The 27,650-nt window shown below is 38.2% G+C and overlaps 1 protein-coding gene across 1 annotated transcript in view; it reads right to left on the minus strand.

The window, feature by feature from the left end:
• The window catches only part of igsf21a (immunoglobin superfamily, member 21a), a 333,388-nt gene that overhangs the window by 8,165 nt on the left and 297,573 nt on the right, over positions 1-27,650 (minus strand). Inside the window, exons 6-8 of the mRNA XM_083535347.1 lie at positions 20,179-20,641; positions 4,477-4,562; positions 538-730 (exon numbers count right to left, since the gene is read on the minus strand). Coding sequence (XP_083391473.1) covers positions 538-730; positions 4,477-4,562; positions 20,179-20,641 — 742 coding nt within the window. The remainder of the gene's footprint in view (positions 1-537; positions 731-4,476; positions 4,563-20,178; positions 20,642-27,650) is intronic.

Genomic DNA, 27,650 nt, shown 5'->3' on the forward strand with positions numbered 1-27,650 from the left:
GTTAGTTACCACACACACTTCATAGGTTTAGTTTGTTACTGCACACATACACCTCATGGTATGGTTAGTTACTACACACCCTCAAACACACACACACACACACACACACACACACACACACACACACACACACAAACACAGAGCACTGACTAATTAAAGAGAGTAATATGCACGTGTTTGTGTGTGTGTGTGTGTGTGTGTGTGTGTGTGTGTGTGCTGACTAACTGTGAAACAGGTGACTAACCAAATATTATGAGGTGTGTGTGTGTGTGTGTGTGTGTGTGAGAGCACTGTGTAATTAAAAATGATGGTGTTTATGTGTGTGTGTGTGTGTGTGTGTGTGTGTGTGTGTGTGTGTGTGTGTGTGTGTGTGTGAATCAGCAAAAAAAGAGTTCTCTATGCTGAGAGAAGTGTGTTTGTGTATGTGTGTGATGGCTAACTGAAGACTATAAGAAAAGTGTGTGTGTGTGTGTGTGTGTGTGTGTGTGTGTGTGTGTGTGTGTGTGTGTGTGTGTGTGTGTGTGTGCGGTGACTAACCGAAAACAATGAGGCGTGTGTGTGTATCAGTAGAACCGAGGGGGTTCTGCGCTGTACAGCGGTACATGGAGCCATTGAGTTCTGCAGGCACTCGCTCCAGCACCAGCTCCTTCCCCTCCCTCTCACTGCTGCCGTCCAGCAGACGTCCTCCTACTCGTGTCCAGGTGAACAGCGGCTCGGGGAAAACCTCGTTCTGCAACACAGCGGGTGCGAGCGTGAGTGTGTGAGTCCATGTGAGTGTGTGTGTGTGTGTGTGTGTGTGTGAGGTAGAAAGATTGATTTTCCTCTTAATGCTAATGCAGAAAATCCTTTTAAGTTAAAAAAAAAAGCAACCTGAGGGATGAAGCATCCCATAATATCAATAAAATAAACCCATTTTCGCTTTGCTACGCTAGCTGAATAAATCATCGCTTTAACGTTGGGTGTTTTTCTTCTTTTTTTTTTAGTTTGCAGCATTTTCCCTTCTTTTTAAGTCAACTTTTTTTTCCGTAAAAATACCATCAATAATCGAGACACTTCAACTTTCTACGGCGGAGGAAAACCAGATCGAGTTAGAGTCGTTCCTATTAAATGTAAACTCCGATTACTACTTTCAATTCGGTCGCCGTCCTCGTAAACTGCGAAGACAAATATAAATTGGCTTTGTGTATCAGGCGAACGGTCCATAAAAACACTCGTGACAAATAGGCCCTTCACATGACGGCGAAAGACTATCGAGTTGTACTCTCGGCCTCTCAGGCCGCCGCATTGTCAAGCATTATCTCTTATTAGGCCTGGAAAAGGCCTGCAGCAAAACAAATTTTAAAAAAGGGAAAAAAAGATCAAGAAAAAAAAGGAAGGAAACCTGAACTTATGTTCAGCAAAAATGTGTGTATATTCTTGTAAACTTTTTATTCTACTATCTTAATTAATTGGTATTTAATATTATTTAACACCAACCATGCAGACTGTATTCGTTTCTTTGACTTTATTGCTTTTTTTTTCCAATTTCACAAGATTTTTGGAATTTTCATGTGGAACTGGTCGAAGTTTAGGTTTACTAAATACCATATGCTGACCCATAAGACAATTATGCATTATATGGTCAGTATTGGGACACCGGACTTTTCCAGCCAAATTTGGTTCTTCCCCACAAATTTAGAGGCACACAATAGTACAGGATGGACTTGGGACCATTACAATTCCCTTCACTTGAACTAGGAGACCCAAACCTGTTCCATCATGAAGATATACTTCTGGGATATACCCTAACCCTACCCCGAGATATGATCTGGAGCGGCCTGCTATAGAGCTCTAACTGAACACCTTTTGGATAAATCGGAACTCTGTGGAACAACTTCGTAATGGTAATTGGAAGAGCGAATGGGGACTAAATGTGGGATGCTCATAAAGCACATATGAATTTTATGGTCAGGTGTCCAAAAACACCTAAGTTTGTTTTCTCAACTTATCCACTCGACTTTCCAGGCTTGAAACAGAAACAACCGCAGTAAGAAGTGAAACATCTGATTTCATTCTGTCCCCAATCCAGCACAGTCAGACTCATCTGGCAAGGTCATGTGACCTTTGATAATGATTGATATCGCATCATGGCTTGGCTGGGTGTCTGGGAGTTTGTGTTTTGCTGGTGGCATCAGGTCACAATTCAGGGTGAAAAAAACCCCATCAGAGACCTTTCCAAAAAGCTCTTTGTCTGTCATATCTTCCCAGATATCTTGATGATCATGAGGAGATCAACATAATGGAAACTGCTACTCTGTTTGTGCAACTGTTATCAGAATATTTTCCTTTTAGTGCCTTTATAGACTGTAAATGGTGGTGTTTGAAAGGTTTAGATGAACAGCATGGGTTGTTCAGAGCCCTCTGCTGCCTGTGAGGAAAAGTGCAATTACAATTAAACACTATTCTCTAAAGGGGGCTGATGGGGGTGGATGAACAGGGGTGGGGGGATTGTACAGCTGTGTTTTAGTCAATGGTGGAGCAAATTTCCATTTCCACTACTTCTACAATGCTAATCATTGCAACTTTTACTTCTTAAACCACTGCCACTATTTCACTTTTAGTTTTCTTCCTGCTACTAATACAGTACTACTCTTACTTCCACCCCTAATACTAAATATATATATATTATTATTTCATTCATTATTGCTATTCTTAATACTACTACCGCTGGCACTGCTTCTCCTTCTACTACCACTACTCTTTTCGCTTCTACTATTAATACCATATCTATTACTAATATTCTAATTAGTCCATTTACTGCAACCTGTTACTACTAGTAATTCTGCTAATATTATATAATGTCTTGTACTACTAATACTGATAATACTATTACACTTTTACGCAACTAGGACTCTTCCTCCTCATCCTTCACAATGACTAGCCGTCACATACTATTATAATATATTGCTCATCCTCCTATTACTACAACTCCTCCTGCTACTTGTACTATTATTATTCCAGATACTTTGCTATTTATTTAGATCTATCTGTGCTAACCTGCAGTCAAGTCTGTCTAAAATGACTTTTCATTATTTCCCTTAATGGAGCACTTCAAATATACAGGGACCAATCATCGGGCTGTTAACGTGTCACAAGTGTCACTCTCTATTGGCTGGTTCAGTTTGAATAATAAAGTAGCAGTCTATTAAAAACGAAACTGCCACAACGTTTTACTGACTAACAGCTGTGTAAATCTACAAAGATGATTTTAAAAGAACAGAAGATCCTCCAAGTCATTCGCGACACCGCGATCAGACTGACAAACTTCCCCACAGCCATTGTTCTGGCTCTTTTTTTTTTATTTTGTTTTTACTCAGGCTGAGATTTCTTGCTTTTGGCAGCCAATGATCGTTATACTAAAGCAATCTGCTTGCTTGATTTCCCCTCTGAACTGACGAAGCGTCTGAACGGTGAGAAAATCCTGCACCTCTGACAGTGACGCGCTCGCGACCAGCTCGCAGCTACCCGAATACAGGAGGAAAATAATTACACCTGAAAGCTGCAGAGATATCACTAAACAGATGGCTGGCTCGAACTTCAATGAGGAAAGTTAGTGCACCTTGTGCTGAGAATGAAGAATTAGGCAGGAAAGCATGACCAAAAAATAAATAAAAAGGGCATTAGGCATTGCCTGATCAGTGTTCTTATTCATAAACTTTATCTCAATTCATGACTAAACAAGTCAAAATTGTACAATTGTGCTAATACTGTAAATCGGAAGTACCTATAAGGCCTGGTCATACCCAATATAGCATTCATTTATATCAAAATTGCGTGAACTTTCTGTGTAATTAGATTAATATGCTAACTGGATAAAACATGACTATACTTTTTACTAACTGTGAAAGCTGAGGTAAAAAAGTATTAGATCATACTATAACTAACTAAGCACTTACTGACAAGATACAACAATAGAATTATCACCAACTGTGGTATTAAAGACATTTAAAATGTCTATGTAGCCCACGTTTATAAGGAACTGTTAACATTTAAAGTTAGGTAGGGCATTTTCAGCTGTAAATCCCAAAATCTGTGGTGAAGGCTAACAGGTTTTAAACACTACAGCACTCAATGGTGATGTTGCAAATCCAATACGAAATCAATACCTGGGAAAGTTAAGCAAATGCTCTAACTGAGGTATTGAACACTCTAACACTAAACAATGGGCTGATAAATACTATAAGTATATTATAATGCTATAATACTAATACAAATTACAGCATTAACTAAGAAATCTAAGCTTTTAATTAACACTTACTGAGGCAACTAACACTATATTACTCAGTGGTGAGGTACCCAAGACTATAATGCTACCCGAGAAGGTGAACTAACAAGGGATTAATGTTAACTAAGGTACCAGAGAATTGACTGCACATTGTTTACATTACAGCTGAAATGTTATTTTTCCCCTCTTTCTTATACCCCGGGGGTTTGTACCTGGAATCCTTGCACCAAGATACGGACTGTGTCTCCTACTTTTGCCCTTGTTGGAGTCATGATAAGCTTGGGGCCTTTAGGAGCCGCTGTGAAGAAACAAAGATAAGAAAAAAGACATAAGACTGATACAATGATAATAAACAGAAACACCAGTGAAATGACTACTAAAAACACCTGAGTTTAGAAAAAAAACCCTGATATATATATATATATATATATATATATATATATATATATATATATATATATATATATATATATATATATAATATCCACCGAAAACTTTTTTAATTACTAAACATTCGTTTTTCTGATGCCAAATCAAGTGTCAAATCAAGCGCCAAATGACGCGTACGTCCAGCAATTAAAACCATCCGTGTGGAAACAAAGCAAAAGTTCCATTTGGTGTCCTGATGATTAACGTAATTTAAAACACCAGAATTGTTTTAAAACATTTACAAGAATATTTTGTCTGCATGCTCTATGTTTAAATTTGGTTTCACTAATAAGAAACATACTTTTGAAAGATGCATCCATATTTGTCCATGTGCATGTTGAATAAAATATTAAAAACTTGAAAAGTATTAACTCAAGGTACATTTGGAATAGATAAAATGTGTGTTTAGGATGTGTTTAAACACGAGTTAACTCAGAACAATGAAATATTTTCACAAATCACAATTAAATATTTTAATCGATCGACAGCCATTTTATATATATATATATATATATATATATATATATATATATATATATATATATATATATATATATATATATATATATATATATATACACACACACACACACACACACACACATACATAAATGTACATTTTTTACACTTGTTTATACAACACTCATCTTCCCACAAATTTTCCAAACAAACAAACCATCTGACATGAACAAGGTCATGTGGCCGTGGACGCTGACACAAAAAAAATTGTCTGTCTGGCACAGCAATTTGCCTTTCAGACACAAACACTCATCTTTCATCATCTGACATTGTAATCATTTGTTTTGATCTTGAAAAAGGATCAAGGTTCTGTGCTTGAATTTTCTTTTTTTAGTTTAAATTTTAAGCATCAAGAGGTATTGCAGTTAACAGATTCCAGCATTACCCACAATGCAATCTGATTAACAGTGGTGCAGCCTAAACAATTTAGCCTTTGCTTCATTTCTCTTTAAAGTAAGTGGTGCAGCAGAGCTTTAGTAGCTTTCTTGTAGACTAGTCTTGTCATTCTAGTTCTTTTTATTCCTTTTCTGTTTCCAAGGTTTTAACTTTCATACCAACACAAATGCACTCATTGTTAAAAAGGCAGCTAATTAGTCGAAGCGCTGATGCAACTTGTAGCCATAGAGTGAGTTATATAGCTGCAATACATCCTAAAAATTTGAGTCCAGCACGAGTTAATAATATTCAATTGCATTTTGCTGGAATATTGTGCCCGAGAAAAGACACTTGAGCCAACAGTTGAGTCTGTGTCATGTAATACAAGCAGGAGGTTTTGAGACTTATCACCTTCAAAATAGTCCCCTTGCACAGTAATACAGCGCTCCCAGCATTCCTTCCACTTCTGGAAGTGTTCTTTTCAATGCTTGTCAAACACCTTCTGTAATTCGCACTGGATCTGTGCAAGGGTGTCAAAACGACGACATCTTTGGGAAGACGGTAAAGTGCAAAGGAGCCAAATCCGGTGAGCAGGGTGGGTGCAGGGATCATGTGGGTTGATCTTCAATGCACAAATTGCCGAATGGTTTCGACATTTTCGGTGGTTGAGCTCGTTGGAGGTCTTGTGGAGGTGAGGTTCTTCTGCTCTTGAAGAACGGGTGCCACTCAAAACACCTCGCAGGACTCGTTGCAGCATCACCGTATGCCAAACGTATATCACGTCAAACGTCATTGTGGCAGATTTGCCCATAATTTCACGTTTGCTCTTTGTTCTAACTTGCTGACCGTGATGAAATCGCATACATGGTAATGACGGAATAGTGGCACTAGTTAGCAGCATTAGTCTCTAAACATTTTTATACAACCTCGTAGAATCGGCAGGAACTGTATAAACAAAGAATGATCGTTTGTATAAAATGTGAGGCTTAAATACAAGCGTAAATGATCAGTGCATGAAAAAGTTGTGTGGAAGTCACATGACGTGCATTAGCTTGTGGGAAACAGTACATGGCAATAATCCTGACAGCATGATTGGCTCTCCAAATGAAATAATTGTTATTGTAATGGATAGCACTTATGTTTAATTCCAATTTATACAACTGAGCAGATGAGGGTTAAAGTCCTTGCTCAAGGGCCCAGCAGTAGCAGCGTAGGGTTTCTGGGATTGGAACTCACAACCTTCCGATTAGAAGTCAACACCTTAATTAACCACTGAGCTACCACTTACCTATCTACCACTTCACTAACTTCTAATGGAAGTAAATTAGCTTTAGAAAAAGCAAAAGAAAGCACACGTAGAAGGGAAAACAAGCATGCTAGCAATCCTGTACACAGTGACCAGACAAAGATTTGCACATTTTTTAGATGCAAAAATAAATATCCTCAGAATTCTGGTACAAATGGATCATGTCGGGGTTAGTGTTAGTCTCTTCAGAAGGGCAAAAATTAATTATTCATTCAGTGAGCGTCTTTCTATAGTTGACTGCCCATGATCGCTTACGAATTTCACGCTGCAAAAGAAGCTATGAGCGACAACACGAGTAAAGGTCATTAGATCTCATTTTGTCCATCGAATACCATCCTTATCAATTAAGGTCACGGCTTGGAGCACCGAGGTCAAAGCCCGACTCTGGGGATGCCTAGTTTCTTTCATACGAGAAGCCGAGGGAGGATTTATTCCCCGAGAGAGACAAGGAACTAAATTGGGTAGATATTCATTACAGGAGAAGAAACAGAGCATGCAAGGCAGGGTATGGCGGTAGAGAGATAAGAGACACTGTGGGAACTAATTCCCTTGTCTTGTATGGACGGAAGCCCACAGATGGGTTTAATTTGGTGCCTGAGAGAAACTGGCCATGGAAAGATGAAAAAAAAAATCACATTGTGACCTTCTGAGGCACCAGTGATTTCTCCTGTGTATACAGGGTGCTGATAAGTCAGACATTTTTAGCTGTGTCATAAAAGCGAAAAGACTGCTGCCTTCAAACAACAGAGGTGATGGCGTTTTTTTTTTCCAGGAAAGGTGTTTGGATGTTGTTGAGAATTCCGACTGGTGCATGTTTTACTTCTTCTGCATTGTTTTTTTTCACAATTGATGAGTCATGAATTTTGACAGAAATGATTTTAGGAGCCCAATGAAAGTGGTACTGCATAATTGTAGTATGAAGAGCTTTTTAAAAAGAAACAATATATAATTATACTTAATATTTGCCAGTTTATAATACACATTTTCTATTCTATTTTTAAAATGATAAATGTAAAACATTTGAACATTTAAATGAGAATTTAATTCCCGAAAAAACACAGTACAAAACATTAGAATATACTTTACACACATAAGCGACTATAAACCTTTACACATCTACAAAACCCTGCAGTATACTACACAATAAAAAAAAAAATGCTACAGAGTGTTATAACTTTACATGCTAAAAAACTTTACACATTTGCAAAACTTTACACAAAACTTTACTATGAAACAGTCTACAGAGCGTTATAACTTTACAATATATTACAAACTGATACACATATGGAAAACTTACAGTATACTATACAACTATACTATAGAACTATACAACTATGATTATAACAGAGCCTTACCACATGCTACAAAAATTTAGAGTATACTTTATAACTTTACAACACACTACAGAGCCTTATGATTTAAACATTACAAACCTTGACACATCTACAAACTTTACACCATACTATACTATGAAACAGTCTACAGAGCCTTATAACTTCACAATATTACAAAGGAAAACACATACTGTACAACACTTACAGTATACTATAAAACTATACTATAGAACTATACAACTATAATGATAACAGAGCCTTACCACAAAACTTTAGAGTATACTTTACAACTTTACAACACACTACAGCGCCTTATAACTTTACAACATATTACGAACCATTTACAAAATTGTAAAGTATACTGTTTAAATTTACATCAGTTTACAGAGCCTTATAACATATTATAAACCTTTACACATCTACAAAACTGTACCGTATACTACACAACTTTACAAGGAACTTCAGAGCCTTATTACGTTACAACATGCTATAAATCTTTACACATCTTCAAAACTTTACAGTGTACTATACAATTACTTTATCAAATATTACAAAATGTTATAGTATACTACAAAATCTTTACAACATACTAATAACATTTACACACCACAAAACTTAATACTTTTAAAGCTACAATATAAGTATGTATAAGGCTATATAAGACTCTGTAGTCTATTGTATAGTTGTATAGTGTAAAGTAAATTTTTGTATGTGCAGAGTTTTGTAGTATGTTGAAAAGTTATAAGGCTCATTAGTTTTTGCAAAGTTGTAAGATTCTTTAATGTGTTTCACAATATACTATTAAATTTGAAAACATACTTGAGAACTTTTACAACATACAACAAACCTTTACACACTACAAAACTCTGTGTTATATAACTTTCTAAAATACTGTAAAGTAACTCTATGCTCAGAACATTACACTTGTATTTATAGCATTTGGCAGACATGCTCATTTAGAGCAACTTACAATTATCTAATTTACATAACAGCAGATGAGGGTAAAGGGCCTTGATCAAGGGCCCAGCAGCAGCTTGGTGAAGCCGGGGATTGAACTCATGACCTTCAATCAGCAAGCAAACATCTTAACCACTTCCCTATTCACTTGTGAATGTATATTATTGTTATTAACAGAACAGATGTATTAGAAACATTGCTATGAACTTTAAACCCCAAAAAGATTCACACAATAACGCAAAAAAAAGCGGTCCAAAATCGGAGACAAAAAAAGTAATAAATAAAAAAAATCATGATGGTGTTATTTGCCTGATGTAGCCTGGCAGCTGCCCTTTTCCAGCAAAAGAATATCTACAAAGAAACAAGACTTCAGAGGAGGGATATACTCGATACGACATTTGAGAACTGGCTTTCTGACAGCATTTGAGCAAACCAGCAGCATTCTCTTTTGGAGAAGCTTTGGATTGAAAGATGAATCATTGCAGAGCAAGAACAACTCAAACTACCTCATAGGAACCTTATTTTTTTAAAAGAGAATATAGGAACATGTGTGATGAGGATTATAAAATCCATGTGTGAATTTATAAGCGAGCAAAATCCATAGATGCGGCAAATACATTACCCCAAATAATATGCCAATCCAATTCCCGACCGGTTCATACAAATCCCGGGCCCATACCTACTCGATCCCATATATAAGGAGTGTTAAAGATAAACGTATTATAAATAATGGATATCAAAACCCAGAGAAACACAGGCAGGCTTAAAGTGAATTTCTATGGAAATGCTCTAAGGAACATCGTAAGCCACTAATCAGACCTTTGAAAACTTCCTCATCAGCAGCAGCAACATTCTGAATCCTGCCTTTCTAAATATTTGTCCCAGTCAAGCAGGAAAAAAACAAACGCTGTCAACATCTATTTCTCTCATATTTCATGACAGTGCGACAGCACAAATTGTATTTAAATCTGACAGCTCCACATATGTCATTATTTCATGTAGGCAGGAATCGTCTCGCTTTTATCTCACGTCAGAATGACAGTAATTACATGACGACGACTCAAAGACTGTTCTTCGATTTGGAAACTAGTTTGCATAGTGTGCACATACAATGTTCAAATGTACAGTTTATTATTGAAAATAAAAATAAATGCCAATAAATACGTTCTGGATTTTACTATGGAATTGTTTGGAATAATCGCATGATTGTCATTCGTGATTAATCTCAATTTAATCGCACATTTTCATCTGTTCTAAATGTACCCTAAATGAATACTTATTAGGTTTTAAATTACAGAAATCATCAGGACACCGAACGGAACTTTTGCTACACGGACGGTTTTAATTGCCGGACGTGTGCATCTTGGTGGTGATCCCACAATATATGAAACAATGAATGGAGCCATATATTTGTCACATGTACTTTTTTACAGCACAATAAAATTCTTTCTTTGAAGTGATGTTAGGAAGCTGGGGTCAGAGCCCAGGGTCAGCCATGAAACACAGCCCTTAGAGCTCAAGGGCCTTGTGCAAGGGCCCAAGTGTGGCAGCTTGGCAATACCAGGGATTGAACCAATGACCTTCCGATTAAACCACTGATCTACTACCTCCTGTATGACAAAACCGTGACTTGTTTGTAAGACGAAATAGTTCCTTTTCATGTTTAGTGAATGTCAAACTAAATGAAAAGTAGGATTGCTATTTTAATGAAAGTTTCAAACATCACATTGACAAAGGAATCAGTACATAAGGATCCATATATTTCAAAACATTGTCAGTATCATGGATCCGTAAAATTTTTTATTAGAAATCTGAAATGATACATGAACTTAACATTAAACCCTGGACCGGGTATCCTTTCATAAATGATCTCGGTAGCTAAAGTGATTAGTTGTTGCCCTGGAAACAAGAGCCTCTATTTACTTAATGTGGAGCTTTTACACAGCTAGATAACGGATTAATACGTATGAATAATACATTGAATGGACAAAAGTTCATGTACACCTGAGCATAAGTGCGTTTGTATGTGATTTTTGATAGTCTCATTCCACATTTAGTCCCCATTTGCTGTTACTTTAATCTCCAATGTTATGGGAAGACGTTCAACTGGATTTTGGAGTGTGCTTGTGGAGATTTGTAGTGGAGAATGAGATTAGTCTGAGTAGGTACTGATGTTGGTGAAGTGAGGAGGCCTGGGGGAAGTCAGCATTCCAGTTTATCCCCAAGGTGTTCAACAGGGTTGAGGTCAGAGCTCCATAGCAGGAGTGCACAGAGGCATTTCATGCTGGAACAGGTTCGAAGAAGCACCAGATATGACTGTAAATCTCATCTGTCATAGTGTAGTTATTTTATCTAAAGGTTTGAGCAGAAAATCTGACTTGTGGACAGTTTGCATGTCGTTTAAGACCGATTCTGATACAGACTATAGGTTTGTCCCCTGGATTTATAATTTGCGCATAAATCACAGTCATCACCTCAACGCGTCGTACAAAATGGAAAAATAATCTGTTTTTTTCTTGAAACGTGTCGAGACATTAGCATCAGAGCGTGGGTGTGGTGGGCGAGACTGCCGAGGTGATATACGGGAGAGATTAAGAGCTTGTCGAGACATGAATCACGAGTTGATGACTTCATCGATTTTTTTTTTCCGCCTATGAAAACTTGAGCGAATCAGAGCAAAGGTGTTGATATGTATGAGAAATGCATGCGTGTGGACTGACCTGGCTTTTACTGCACTTAACTTTGAATTAAGGGATCAATAAGCTGGATTGTGTGTTTTTGTGTGTGTGTGAGAGGACGAGGTTGAATCAGCGGCCTGTGGTATTTACGTACTTACGCCCTGCCTAGAGGCTCTGCCACCATGGGCCATCTGCAGCGATGTATCACACTGCGAGGTATTTCGGAGCTCTGGCTCTGACAGAAAGCATGACTGGTGACGGGTGTGATGATGAGATACTCGGGAACAGGTCTGGGCCGGCGTCCAGCGTGAACAGTTGGCAGCTCGCGTCATCACCTTTGATTACGACAACACATTCTGCGCTCTGGTCCTCCTCCGCAAAAAGGGGGAGGCGACTGACATGTCCCAAGGTTAATGTCTGCTGGTGAGCACCTAGAAATCTTTTTGTCCACTCCAGCGGATGTGTTTATCTCTAAAAATCAGTGTTCGGCAGAACACACTGTCACGACAGGTAACAAGAATATATATTTAAAAAAAAATTTTTTTGTGGTCATTATCCCTGAATAACTGGAGCTTTATCATTTTCATTATCTCCATTTCCAGATAAAGAAACTTGCACAAACCCACAGATCACACAGTGTTTAGGCTAGAAGATTCTAATCTGCCCCCGGCTCTGATTTCCTTTTTTTTCTGCCGAATCAAAAGCAAATCATGACTCGCTTAATCCTCAGCTTTAATTATGGAAAGGCACTGGCTGCATGGGCTCATGTCCACAAGGAGTGTTGACCGACCGCCAATGCAGGACAGTTTAAGCCCAGTCACCTCACCTGCCTCCCAAATGATCAGACCTAAAAGTGCACATATACCTTTATTCCTTTTCTATAACAAAGTATTTCATTTTTTTTTATACTAAACTACTTATACTTTTATCCATTTATAATTACACTACATAGACAAAAGAATTTCATATGGCTAATATAATATAACTGATAAAACAGCTTCAATGATAACTCCTTTTACAGATGTTCCAAAGCATTAAATACAAAATAATGATATATAATAATGATTATTAATATAATAAATAAGATATCCACAATATCTATCTATCTATCTATCTATCTATCTATCTATCTATCTATCTATCTATCTATCTATCTATCTATCTATCTATCTATCCATCCATCCATCCATCCATCCATCCATCCATCCATCCATCCATCCATCCATCCATCCATCCATATTTTTTCATTGTATTTTATTTATCATTTTATTTATTTTATGAATGAACTTATATTCTTTTTACTTTTTACTACATGTTCTACTCTGTATGAATGTGTATGTTACATATAATGATATGGTTTACATGGGTTGGAGTTAAAGATCAACCCTAATCAAATCATATTTTTGGAGCTGAATTTGTGCACAGGGGTACTGTAATACTGGAACAGGTTTGGGTTCTCCTATTTCAAGTGTAGGGAAAATTTTACGTTACTGAATCCAAAGCCTTCCTGACCAATTATTTATAGACCTATAGAAGATCCTTGTCAGTTGCTTCTAACTTTGTGGTAGAACCATACTGAATATGGCTGTAAAAATCAAGTGTCCAAATACATTTTTCCAAAATGGAGTAATTGCTTCGACAAAATAGAGTAAGAGGAATTGTAATGACAGAGAAGCTCAAAAAGTAATGAATGAGATATTCATTAAAACAATTAAAAAAAATCTAAACAAATTCAAATTTTATATATCAGGAGCCTTCAATTATATTTTAGGTCAAGGACCCCTTAGGCAATAGAGGCATTGGGCAGGGACCCCCTTATACAAAATGTGTTGAACATTGCCCCTGATATTAATAAAACAATTTTTCAAAGATTTATGCATCAAAACAAATATATTTTGCAATCAAAATAACAATTTAGTTTTATTTTTATTATAATAGATTTGCAGTTTCATACATTTTCCTGAACATTTACATTTATGACTTGCGCCCTATATTATATAGTATTAACTAAAATAAAAATACACATAATACACTTATTTAATAAAACTAATTGGTTGGTTATTTAATTATTTTGTATATAGCATCTCTGTGTGATGTACTGTACATCCAAAACACTTGAAAATAAGTATGAATATAAAGAAAAGCTGGGGTCGTGTCCTTCATCCACTTACTCTGAAGCTGTACCCGGAAAATCAGTCACTAGGGTGAAAATGTCTCGTCAAAAATAACAAACATTTGGACAATTACCCTGCCCTTTTGTAGGTGCACGCTTCTGTGACTTCGTTTTTTCTCCAGCTGTTATCATGTAGACACAGGTTTACTCTCGACGCCATAAAGATCCCCAGCTTTACCCTCTCGTGGGGCAAATGTGGAATGAAAGCCTTGTTCCGATGCGGATGACATTTTCATGCTTTATTTTGCATGACACTCACCGGGAATTGTGGGAATGCTGTAGTGAAATGTAGACCAGTGAAACCAAAGCTCTGGAGAGGGGTTAACCCAGAACATTCTGAGGAGACATGGTTTAAAGCCCTTTGTAGTTCCTAGAGAAAGAGTTACTGTCTGGTTTTTTGGTCACATTGTCTTAACCAAAAATGTTTGTTGGTTCACCATAAGTGTTCTAAACAACCTCAATGAACCTTGGCATTGAGTCTACCAAGTCTTAAAAGCTGGTTTAGGTGCATTCTTTTAAAAGATATTACCTCAGTTAGGGTTTAAAAGATATTAAAGGGGCACATCCAAATCTAAATCTCCTCTCTGAGTTTGATTGGGTTGAGATGTGGTCACTGCAAAGGTCATAGCATACGACTTACCTACATCATTGAGTTTTACATCTTTGCTGAACCAACACTTGGGTCAATCTTGGTGGATGGTTCGGGGGGTGGGGGGGGGGGGGGGGTCATTCTGGGTCCATTGATCATTCAGACCATTTGCATTTGAATAGAAATGTTTCATCATAGAAAAAAATAAATAAAAGTGATCAGTCAGAGGAACTCCGTATTGATTTGCTATGAGTCTCTCTAAGTGGATAAGTGGAGCCAAACCATGGTGGCGAGATAAATCAACGTCTCGAATAAGACAGCATCACTGAGACGCCGGTTTCTTGTTAATTTTTCTCCCGTCTGGTTGTAGTGTAAAGAGAGAGTATAAAAAATTGGCACATGGCACTGCTTTGAAAGCATCATAGATTCGTAGAAACATCAGACAAATCTGGCTCGGGCAAATCGCTGGATAGAGGATTGACAGAGAATTATCAAAGTGAACTTGGAGCCAATCCAAAAGTCCAAATGGTCATACACACTTGTCAGTTCAAGGGCACTATAAACCGATTCACGCCTAGAGAGCAGTGGTATAAAGTATGTGATTAAATGTATTCATTATTGTATGCTTCATCTAGTTTTACTGAGTATCAAAGATATAAGCAACTTTTACTCTCCACTCCATAACATTATGACCACCTGCCTGATATTATGTTGGTCCCCTTTTGCTGCCAAAACAGTTCTGGCCCATGAAGCATCAACAGCATTAACTTCTTCAGCAGCTTGAGCTACATGAGCTTGTCTGTTGGATCGGACGACACGAACCAGCCTTCGCTCCCCACGTGCATCAATGAGCTTTGGCCGTCTATGACCCTGTCGCCCGTCCACCGCTGTTCCTTTCTTGGAGCACTTTTGTTAGATACTGACCACTGCAGACCAGGGACCGGGACCACCACTGCAGACCAGTCGTCTAGACATCACAATTTGGCCCTTTTCATACTCCATAAAAACCTTACGCTCACACATTTTTTCTGCTACTAACAACAACTAATAGTTCTTCTACTTTTTGACATGATACAATCATTGTATTTGTAAATGATCTGAAAAGATTGATTTACCACTTTTTCTTTTTTTGACTGACTTGCTTGATCTTTGTTTCATCCTGGCATGTTAAAGAGGCTGTGGTGTTGATCTTGGTGAATGCAGTGCTCAGGTGTAGAATTTAATTTGTATTTAAGGAAATAATACCTCACAAATCAACTGTTTTGGCTTTTCACTTAAACGTGTCTTGGTGTTGAGGACTAGTGCAAATACTCAAAGTATTGTTCGAATCAGATACTCGAAGACTTACTTCGTGTTAAATTTAAAATCAGTGAGATTTATCTTGTAATGGAATATGTTTTGCAGTAAGTTATCTAGACTTTTATAAGTTATCTAGACTTTTACTCAAATTATAATTTTCAGCTTCTCTTTAGACCTCTGCTAGACTTTTGTTTGAATTTTAGCATAACCAATTCATTAGCATGTTTTTAGGAGGTAGGAAAAAACCTGATAACCTGATGGAAACCCATATGGACATGGGAAGAACTTGCACAACTTTTCCTTTTTAACTTGCTACACAAACTAGCGTGAACACTAGAGAAGAACATTTGAAACACTCTCCCTGTACTGAGAAAAGAAAAAACAAAACTAGTTGCTACAAGGAACTCTATAATGTTTCCTGGTGTTTTGGTAAAACTTTGAAAGATTGCAATTTTGGACAGTTCTGAGTGACTGATTTTAGCAAACATTGGTAAGAACCAGACACCACTGTGATATTTATATGAATCAACCGAGCCAATCATGAAAACTCCAGACACGAAAAGGACAACAAAGAGTATGTAATATAAAAAAAAAAAAGAAAGCATTGTACTCCAGGTCACTCTCTACATGTCTTCCGCTTTCATCTATTACTCTTCCCATGTCAGGAAGCTTAGCTTGCCCTGCGTCATATCGCTCGTCTTCCGCTTCGCACGGCTGACAGACGGAAAGGTGTGAGCACGTGCTGCTTTTGATATGATAATGGGATCGGCTGGAGGCCATCTTTGTTTTAGCGTTAACAGCCATTTCTGTGTTCGGTGCTCCACGAAAGAGAAAAAAAAAAAACCTGTTGCCTTTATATCTGCATTGCCTCGCTACATCAGCTGCATACAAATGCATCAATTTCAGCAAAAAGAACGATGAAAAAAAGACTATCATGCCTAGCATCTCAATTAGCAAGGTAAATTATTATTATTATTATAATGATTATTATTATTATCACAGGATAACTCTGGCATCTACAACAATGGCGTCTCGGAGGCCAGCGTGTAGTTCAATTCTCGCTCCACTCGCCTAATTCAGGTTGACTTTTTCAATAATGGTTGTAAGTTAACTCAATCTAGCGCACCGGCAGCACAATGTATTAGCCTGTCAATCTCGGCAGGACTCAGCATTCGGCGTTCGGACTTGTAATCTGGCCGGCTGTAATGCAATTAAACAACAAATGGAAGTCAGAGTTGCTCTAAATGCATCTGTCAGAGGGGCGATGTAAAAAAGATGCAATGCTGATAGATCAATGAAGGTAGAGGACAAGACAAGAGAAAGCGATGACTACGGACGGCTTGGTTTGTTTGTTGCCCTCTGGTTTTTGAAAGAGCTCCCCTTCAACTCGTTCCGGATCAGCGTTCAAAGGTCAACTTATTTAGGTGGTTCCGCAAGAAATGCTGGTTTCAGCAAGACAAACAGTCCCGAAAATAATAAGGCCTGTGGAAGTTTTATGTCACCGAGGGTAACACAAAGGGCACTTAAGGAAAGACAAGTCAGGGTTGTTTCAGTTTTTGGGCAACTGCATCAACAAATGCTCAATTCTGATTGGTCGGGTCAAGCAGGAATTAAAATTTTAATAGGATTTCTATGGTGGATGCTAAATTTGTATAATAGAGTGCTGCATTGAGATTGGGATAGCAATTCCAATTTCGCGGGACCTGGCGGTTTTAGATTTGCCACGGGTGGGAGTACGCGGTCAAACAAATATAGCGGGAGTCCCGGCATCCTGCAAATCCTGCTAGTTGAAAGGTTTAAAAAGTAAACTATTCGTTTGTTCAAAAGTTGTTTGAGAGTTTTTAATAAAAAAAATACAATAAAAAATCCCAAGGTGTTTTTTACTTCATTTTATTTTATCAGTTTAATGGTTTATGTCTGTTAGTATTAATCGTAGCCCTAACGTTTGTGTAAATTTTTGCACAAACTTTATAAGCTTATAAGGGGGTGGACACAAAAATCTAGGCAGGCAGTAGGGGGATTAAGAAAACAGTCCCGTGCAGGGCTCTAATTTATAACCATCAATACGGTAAAGTTTTCATTGTGGAGTCATTTATTTAGCATTTTAGGAGGAGTTTCCAGTGTCTCAACACTCAACACACACAACAGTCAACTTTCAAGTAGGTCTTGATTTTCCTGTGTGGGAACAAGATGTTTTTTTGTCTTATTACTTCAAAAGCTAAAGTAGGAATGAGTGAAAATACTGCTTATACATTGGGGTAGAAAAACAAGAATTTGAGATGTTGTTTGGACTCTATTTAATTTTATTTCATTCGTTAATTACTATTTTTTTATTCTGTGTTAGACAAATACCTGCATTCCACCATCTATCATGTTTTTATAACCATGGATAGCAGAGGAGTTTTCTGATTGAATTAATTTGCCCAGTTGTACCCTTCAGGCTTTCACAGTTAAGGGAACCTTGAGTTTAATCAATTATTAAGCTGCTAAACCTTCCAATCTTTTCTTAGTTTATTTTAGATTCATCCAGAACTTGTGGAAGTGGTAGCTTAGTGTTTAAGGCTCTGGGCTCTGATCGGAAGGTCAGGAGTTCCACTCATGACCTTCCGCTGCCACTCATGGGCTACTGAGCAATGCCCTTAACCTCAAAGCTCCAGGGACATCATGGCTGACCCTGCACTCCTGACCCCAGCTTCCAAACATTGCTCGGATATGCCAAAAAAGAATTTCACCACTGTGCTGTAAAGTACATGTGACAAAAATAAAGCACCTTTCGTCTTTGAGATTCAATAAATACCATGCCAAAACACAAACGTGGGATAACTCGATCATATTCCACACACTGAGCATGATCTGGGCTGAACTGACAAGGAGCAAGTGTTTGATTCAGATTTTCACAGATTTTACCATGTTTGGGCACTTATACATTCCAAAGCATCACATTTTAAAGTGGCTTTGACTTTTAAAGAATAGTTTTTTACTGGCAAATTTTCAAATTTGATCTCTAGTTTTTACTAACATGGTTCTCAATCTTCTCCAAAACTCTGTACACTATTTGCCCTGGCATGCTCTCAACTCTACCAGTGTTGCTTCTGATGTGGTTTTTAATTACCCTGCATAGTCATTCATGAACCTCCATAGATCACATTGCCGCCCAGAGCCCTGAGATTTACCGATTATTTAGCAGGAAATCAGTTTTAAAACTGATGATAACTCAAGCAGCATTAGTGATGTCTGCACAGGCATGGAGACTTTTGTTTGTATGTACTTGGCTGCTTGTACCCTTCAAGCACGTTGGGTGACCTTGGGTTTAATCTATAGTAAGTCTGCAAATCCATAGCCCTTCAATTTTGGCATTATATCAACACTAAGGCACGTTTTCGACTTCCGAAATCCTCCTTAATCCAGTCAGCTAGTGCAGAGATGGCAGAGTTTTGATCTTTTCAAATGAATCTACGATTTCGCAGCCGCTCACCAAGTTTGGTGTAAATCATTATTTAAGAGTTTAAACAACCCTCTTTACCCAGATATAAAGCCAACCGAATATTGGACCTTAGTATGTAGGGTGCATGAGCACATTTAATATGAGGTTTTAAAGATAACCTTGAGGTTGACCAAATGCTATGAATCTTCATTTGGTCTCAACTCAGCAGTAAAGCAACGACCGCTCCATAAACTTATGATATCTTACTTGCCAAGCATGGCCTAGGCTCATATAGGCATGAAGAAAGCATTTGACTTCATTATGTTTGGATTTGTTTGGCTGCTTGTACATTTCAGACAAAAAAAACTGTATTACGACCTTAAATTTAACCCATGATCAGTTTGCAAAACCATTAATTTCCATTCTCTGTCCCTCTCAACTATGGTTTTAAATGACTATTCACCCAGGAACAGCCAGGGAGCGTTTGACCTTATAACTTGCATGCATGCACCACAAGTTTTCAACAGTAACATTAAGGTTCATCAACCATCCCATACGCTGACGATATCCTACTTCCATGACCTTGGTTGGCAGTGGTATGACAAAGTCGTTTGACTTCATTATATTCGAAACTGTTTGCCTGCTTGCACATTTTAGACATGGTGCTTTGCAGTGACCTCGAGGTTAACCCTTGATAAGTCTTTTAAACAATTCATCTCCTTTACATCCTGCACACTGATTATAAAGGTTCAATGAAGATCAACCATTAAATAAAGTCTTGAAATAACAATGAACCACAACCAGCTTATATACTGATGAACTATTACTCACCCAAAGTGACTTCAGTTTGCATAGGCATGGAGAGGGCTGAGTGTTTGACCTCACAGCTGAACAGGGCGTCATTGTCCATCTGAGGGTTCAGGGTCCACGTGAGCCTGGCTTGCACAGTCACAGAACCATCGCTTTGTGGGAGGTGGGTGTTGCTGAAGAAGTAGGCCGGATCGGCGCTCTGCACCCAATGAGGGAACTCGCGGCTCACCACTGTTTCCGGGATAGCCTCTGTAGCCGGACTGGTCTCGTAACGTGTCTGCCGGGCCGCGTAGCTCCTTCTCGGACTCTCAGTGTACAGGCGTCCGAGCAGAGACAGCGATTTCTGCATTTTGGTGTCATCCAGATCCCTGCTGATCAGAGGCCTTGCTCGGCGCACACCTGCTGAGCCTCCTCCTTCATCGGCTGCCGTCGGCGAGATGTAAGGGATCACTTCAATCAGCTCACCATCTCGTTTAAAATATACCTAGAAAAACAAGGGAGAGAAAAATTTGTGTGATTGGCAGAGAAGTTGACAACAGTAGATTGGAAACCAGTGGGGCGCGGTCAGGGCCAGCAAAGTCTTCTTCGCTAGCCTTAACACTATCAAAAGGCACTGACCTACATTTACAACCTAAATTCTAATATTTGTTCCATGAAATGTAATTAATTTATTCCCAAAATAAATTATTATTTTATTCTCTTCATTTCATAGCATTTCTCTTGGCTGCACTTGTTCCAGTACGTGTATGTGGATGTTAGATTTTTTGTCAATTCAGATTTCAGCCTCTATGTGCTGCCATGTCAATCTAATCTGCCCAGGGCCTTCAAAGTCTGTTCTGCCTTTTTACCAGTGTCTCCTTAATAAATGGCTCTGTTTTTTTAATATTCTCCTCACAGGGCCAGCTAGATGGCCAAGAATAGCGTCAGCATTTTTCCATCCTCTGGTTGGGTGGTCAGAGGGAAACTAATGCAGCCAAGTTCGACTGGCAAAACACGTGTGTAGCTCTGCACACATTAATACATCTGAGTTAGACTTTTTTATGCCTACGGAGGAAGAGAAATTGATTTGGTCGCAGACATACTTAAAAATACATTTTCAAGAAAAGCTAGGCATCTTGAGGAAAGGTCGGCTAACCTAGAAGCTAGCTAGCTTGTCTCAGCCTGGGAAATAGTTTGTTCTTTACTTCCAGACCAGTAAATACGAGTGGTAGCACTGGATTACAGCCTCTGTGGAGCGGTGCAAATTATGAGTCGGCATCTCTGGTGGGGAGTTGTATTTTATTTTCATTTTTAATGTTTTTGTCATGTTATTAGACAAATATTGATTCTGAACTGCTCCAGATGATGTAGGTGCGGTTGTAGTGTAGAGGTTTGGAGCTTGCTTTAGTAAAATGGTATTCATCCTCCATATGTGAAATGCCTCTTTCTCCTTAATGCCACACATTGTTATATTGCGTTTTTGTATTGTATTGATGTTTTTAGAATTGCGACATGGTTTATATATATATATATATATATATATATATATATATATATATATATATATATATATATATATATACATACAGAGAGAGAGAGAGAGAGAGAGAGAGAGACTCTACATTTCGTAAGTATGCAAATAAACAAATAAATAAACTGCTTAATATTGCCTCCGTAACTGAACACTTCAGGATATGCTTTTATCGGAAAAATAATAAACTCCAGCGTTTTGACAGTTACTCTTCTTCACATCGGGCCACATTACACCACCGGCTGTTGTTTATTTTCTTTTTAACAGCACAACCTTGTGTTTTATGAAAAGGTTTTCCGTTCATTGCCCATTCCTACTCGTTTATTTTGAATGTTTTAAGGCATTTAACCATTTCTGGCTGAAAAGTCGTAAAAGACAGTCGTCGAACCGTTCAATATTAAATGCTCGGTTTTGCTGCAAATGGCAACCCGATACATTATAAAAATGGCTGCGGTAACCTATAAAATCCACTTCTGCATAACATCCGTTACTTCACCTCATGCTATTACCTGATAGTGAGAACCTTTTATGTTGCACGTTTTGAAGACGGTCGTTGATTAAAGATGCCTAAACAAAAAAAATCATTATATAAAACTGCACAAGCTAGCACATGAGGCAGCTTATGAGTAAAAACTTTTCTAAGACCGAAGGATGGAATAGATGGAGTGAGCATCTGAATATGTGTGTAAAACGTAGTGATATATTATATGCATTTTAACAAAGGGGACCAGTCAGTCAGCCTGTTGGTGAGTAGAAATATGTGCTAAGCTACAAGGCTACAAAGCCGAGCTCAGTCCTCACGGTACAGTCATTAATCCACGGCTGAGACGTGTGCCACAGATTGTATATTGTCCTACTCCTCAGCTAGACTGCATTCCTATTATGGCTGCTTTCCCCTACTCTGTGCCATGCGGGTATTAAAGATTCCTACGAGTAAATCTTTTGACAGAGAATTAAGTCCCCACTACGCACAACTTCTAGATATTTTGTATTAAAATCAGAATACTCTAAGCAAGCTGGCTACTCATTCCACAGCTCTCAGGGTTTTTTTTTTTTCCTAAGGCACTTAAGGCGATAAAAAAACAGAATTGCATCTCGCTCTAATCCGCCTGTCCGTTCTGGGGTGGATGGACATTTTGAATTCAATTTGCACTAGAGCGAAGTGCCATTACATGACACGCCACATTTCCCCAGCCGTTTGGCTCCGTTCTTGCCTTTCCGTCTTTCCTGTTTTGGCCGTTTGTAAGAGATGATTGTTAGGGGTGCGCTTTGATTCTCAGGGACCTTTAGGGCTGCTGCACTACACCGACTAAATAAGCGCAATCATCGTAAACATCGCTAATGCGAGTTTTCAAATTGCTAGCGAGTTCTTAGGCCAAACGAAAAAGAGAAAGGGAATGACAGGAGAAAGCATTGTAGTTTCATATACAGCATTGCTAGCATGCAAGTTGATATTAAGTCAAGTAGGCGTATATTTCTATTCCAACACTATATAGTACAGTACACAGTGAAATCAAACTTTCCCAGGACCAAGGTGCTCTATAAGACAACACAAAGAGACAAAATATAGCACAAAAGCTATCCAAAATAAACAAAACACACTGACACTGTAGAAGGTTTGTGATCATGCAAATGCACCTACATCATCTGGAGCAGTTCAGAATCCATATTTGTCTAATAACATGACAAAAACTTAAAAAAATTTAAATAAAATACAACCTACTCACCAGAGATGCAGATTCATAATTTGCAGCGCTCTTCAGAGGCTGTAAGCCAGTGATACCCCTCGTATTCACTGGTCTGGATGTGGAGAACAAACTGGGCTGAGACAAGCTAGCTAGCTTCAGGGTTGGCCAAACTCCTCACAATGTCTAGCTTTTCTGGAAAATGTATTTTTAAGTATGTCCGAGACCAAATCAATTTCTCTTCCTCCGTAGGTATAAAAAAAGTCTAACTCAGATGTATTAATGTGTGCAGAGCTACAGACATGTTTTGCCAGTCAAACTTGTGTTTAAGAGTTTCCCTCTGACCAACCAATGAGAAGATGAAAAAATGCTGACGCTATTCTGGTCCAGCTAACTGCCCTTTGAGGCGAATATGAAATTCGATTGGTTAAGGAAAAACAAACCCATAGCTAATAGAGACTGAGGTAAAAAGGCCAGCACTACTGATTTTAAAGGCTCTGGGCAAATTAGATTGACATGGCAGCACATAGAGGTTGAAATCTGATTGAACAAATTTAACATCCACATACACGTACTTGGCAGTTTAGTCAAAAGAAACGCAACGAAATGAAAATAATGAACTGTTGAGAATAAATTAATACAATTTCATTAAACAAATATTACAATTTAGGTTGTAAATTTAGGTCAGTGCTTCTGATAGTGTTTAGGCCAGCAGAGAAGGCTTTCCTGACAGCCCACCACTGATAAATACTTGTATGTAAAAACTGTTTTAGCAGCAATTTTGAGTTTCTTCATTTGTGTGTGTCAGTCCAGTCTCTTTGTACTGAGTGGTCACGTGTGTTGTAAAAAGAAAATATTACACAGTCTGGAATGCTTCATTACCTCTTTCTAGATGTCAGGAGAGTGAAGAGTGGGTGTACATAAACGTATATTTTGCATAAATTTAATTTTAGGCGTGAAATTTTGCCATTTTAAAGTAACCAAATGTTAATATTCTTAATAATGTGTTATTAATATTTCCCCAATATCAGCTGTTTGAAGACTTATCCAAAGCCAATGTTACTACATATACAATGACAAGGAATTCCACTAAAATACTGTATAAACAATCCTGAGCTTTGACTTCTGTGTGTGAAGTTCAGTGTGTTCTTTCCATTTTCAAGTGGGTTGCCCTGGTTATATACATTCACATTTACACTATTTGGCAGACGCTCTTATTCACAATTATCTCATTCAAACAACTGAGCAGTTGAGGGTTAAGGGCCGTGCTCAAAGACCCAGCAGTGGCAGCTTAGCGGAGGTGGGATTTGAACTCGCAAGCTTCCAATCAGAAATCCAACATCTTAGCCACTGAGCTATGTATTAGTTTGTGAATGAGTGTGTGAAAAGTGAGCAATTGTGTAGGAAGTTTGTCCTATCCACAGTTAATCTGTTGCCTAGTGTACTGATACAGACAACAGCTAAACAGTTGAAGTCTAAATAAAGACCAGATGTTTTTTTTTTATTTCATTTATTTAACTGAACACTCCAGGTGAGTCTGTGCTCTTGATAGCTTTAGATTCCTGTTCTTGGTATACACTTATGTGGTCTTCTGTTGTTGTAGCTTATCTAATTCATTCAATTGTTTAGCCATACATAGGACCAGAATAGGGCCAGCTATAGTCATACATTTGGCTGAGATATGGCTATGCCACGGGTCATGTGTGGCCCGAGTTCTGGCATCAAGACCTGGTCCAGTCATGTACCGTAATTCATGGCTGTATTTTGGGCCAAGTGAAAGTGGTTTGTCTGGCCCATCATTGGGCCAAACCAATTTTGCTATGTGGGTAATGACGATACTGGGTCGAGGCTGAACGTTTAACATTTTGGTCTCTATTGTGTCCAATTCCTTACTATACAGGCATTAGGAACCAAACACAGACAAAATTGGAACAATCCAAATAAATAGAGTAGGCAATCAAACACACAACAGCAACAAACAAGCGTGCATAGGCAGTTTACAAACTCGTGAGATTAAAATTAGGCAGACCAAAAGGAAACAAGATGAGCGAACACACAAAGTCATACAGAATGTTGAAGAGTGTGAAGATGAACTGGTTAAAAAAAAGGGAGGCTCCTCTGTCATATGGAGCTGGTTTGAGTTCAAAATCTATGACATCGACCAATAAACAATACTATGCAATTTGTCACGTGTGTTGTGTGGAAAAAAAGGATAAGACATACGTAAGTGCAATAACATGTCACATAGCGAAGGACATGGTTGATTCAAACTCTGAAGCCAAGATCCGAGATTCCCAGCCGTAAATATTTGTAATATTGTTTCATATTTTAATAAGCGTTAATGCTTAATGTGATTTGACATTTTTTTTCTCATATCATAATTTATCGTCTGGACAGTGGAAAATATTGCAGTATGAAGTTTGGCTCATATCGCCCACCCTGGGGTGCAGACAGCATCCTAGTTTATCCAATTCAGAGTCAAATATGGCTGCAAAAGTCAGATGTCTACTTTTGTCTATATCAGTGTAGCATGCTGTTTTTAACGATGTAGAGCATCAACCACAGGCTCCTGTAAATGATTTTTAACTATAGAAACGACACTGTATTCGGAGCAGGATGTTGTCCTTGCAGCCAGAACTACTGTCAGAACTTCTGTTATAGAAAAAAACACCAAAAAAAACCCCCCTCAACTGTAGTAGAACATGTTCAGAAAGCAATGTCTTTGATAACATCCAATTACAGGTTAATTACAAAGGACAATAAATGGCTCAACCTTAAGCAGACACCTTTTTAGTTCTTCATGTCATTTGATCTCTAAATTGATACAAACACCACCGTTTAGATCTGAAGCTTGTCCTCCAGGTTTTAGGACAATCGTGCTCATACAAAAATAGAATTACATCATGTCGGAGACATAAAAAACGTGCAACGGGTTAAATGTATAACAAATTTTTTTTTTTTTTTTTTTTTATATATTATCATATTATAAATAACCATTAGGTGAAACATTGAAAATGAGATCCCACCCAATATTATTTATTTCTTGATGCACCTTGTCCATATATCTGGGAGGGAAAGTACGTTTACAACAGTGACATATTTATTCCCTTACACCGAGTTAATGAAAACGCAGCCGGCTGCACATGCTATTTTATAGCCAGTTTAATTTTTCCTCCTAAATTTAATTTGATGTGTGGACAGATATATGGCTACAACCACATCTACAGCCACTGATACACCACATCATTTACACAAGTGTGTGGCTGCAGATCCTCCAAGAAACTTCATTTCTCTCAGTGGGATCCCTGTAACATAGGCTACCTCTACACTAATCCGGATAAATTGGAAAACAGCATCTTCTTCAAAAAACAAATCACACTTACAATATCATGTATATATGTCCCTGTACTGCGCATGAACAAAATGTAAGACGCTTCGACCCGTGTCAATTCCGCCTGACGTTTATTGACTTTACACAATGGAAAATATTTACTTTTTAAAATGGAGTGAAAATTATAACTAGAACTAAAACATATCAGTGTTTAGAATAGAGGCAACCCTGACCCAAATGGCAACCCTAGAGAGCCAAACAGCGAGTTAGAGTTAATCCTACCACTAACCCAAATAGCAGCCCTAACCTTAATCTTAACCCAAGTGGCTAAACCTAACCCTATATCTTACTCAAGTGGCAACACTAAACCTAATCTAAGTGGCTAACCCAAAAACTAATCTACTGTAAGTGGCAACCCTAACCCTAATCTCAGTGGTTAACCCTAACCCTAATCTTATTGGCAACCCTAACCCTATACCTTACTCAAGTGGCAACCCTAAAACTAATCTACTGTAAGTGGCAACCCAAACCCTAAACTGAGTGGCTAACCTTAAAACTAATCTACTGTAAATAGCATGCCTAACCCTAATCTGAGTGGCTAACCCTAAAACTAATCTACTGTAAGTGGCATCCCTAATCCTGATCTGAGTGGCTAATCCTAAAATTATTCTACTGTTATTGGCAACTTTAACCCTAATCTGAGTGGCTAATACTAACCCAAGTGGCTAACTCTACTCCAAACTCTAGTGGCAACCATAAACTATTGGTACAGTCCATATTGAGTTGCACGAACACTTGGTTTGCCAACGTTTGAGTAGAAGAGCGAAAGTGTCCTGCATAAATCTCTTCAACCACAAGTGCTTCATTTAAATCTAAAAAAAACCACTGAAGAAGTGGAAAAGAATCAATTACAGATAGCTGCTTGAAGCTGTCCAATCTATATTCGCACCTGCATGCCTTCTTTACA

Source organism: Silurus aristotelis (genome assembly GCF_946808225.1).
Source record: "Silurus aristotelis genome assembly, chromosome: 29".
NCBI classification, from domain to species: Eukaryota; Metazoa; Chordata; class Actinopteri; order Siluriformes; family Siluridae; genus Silurus; species Silurus aristotelis.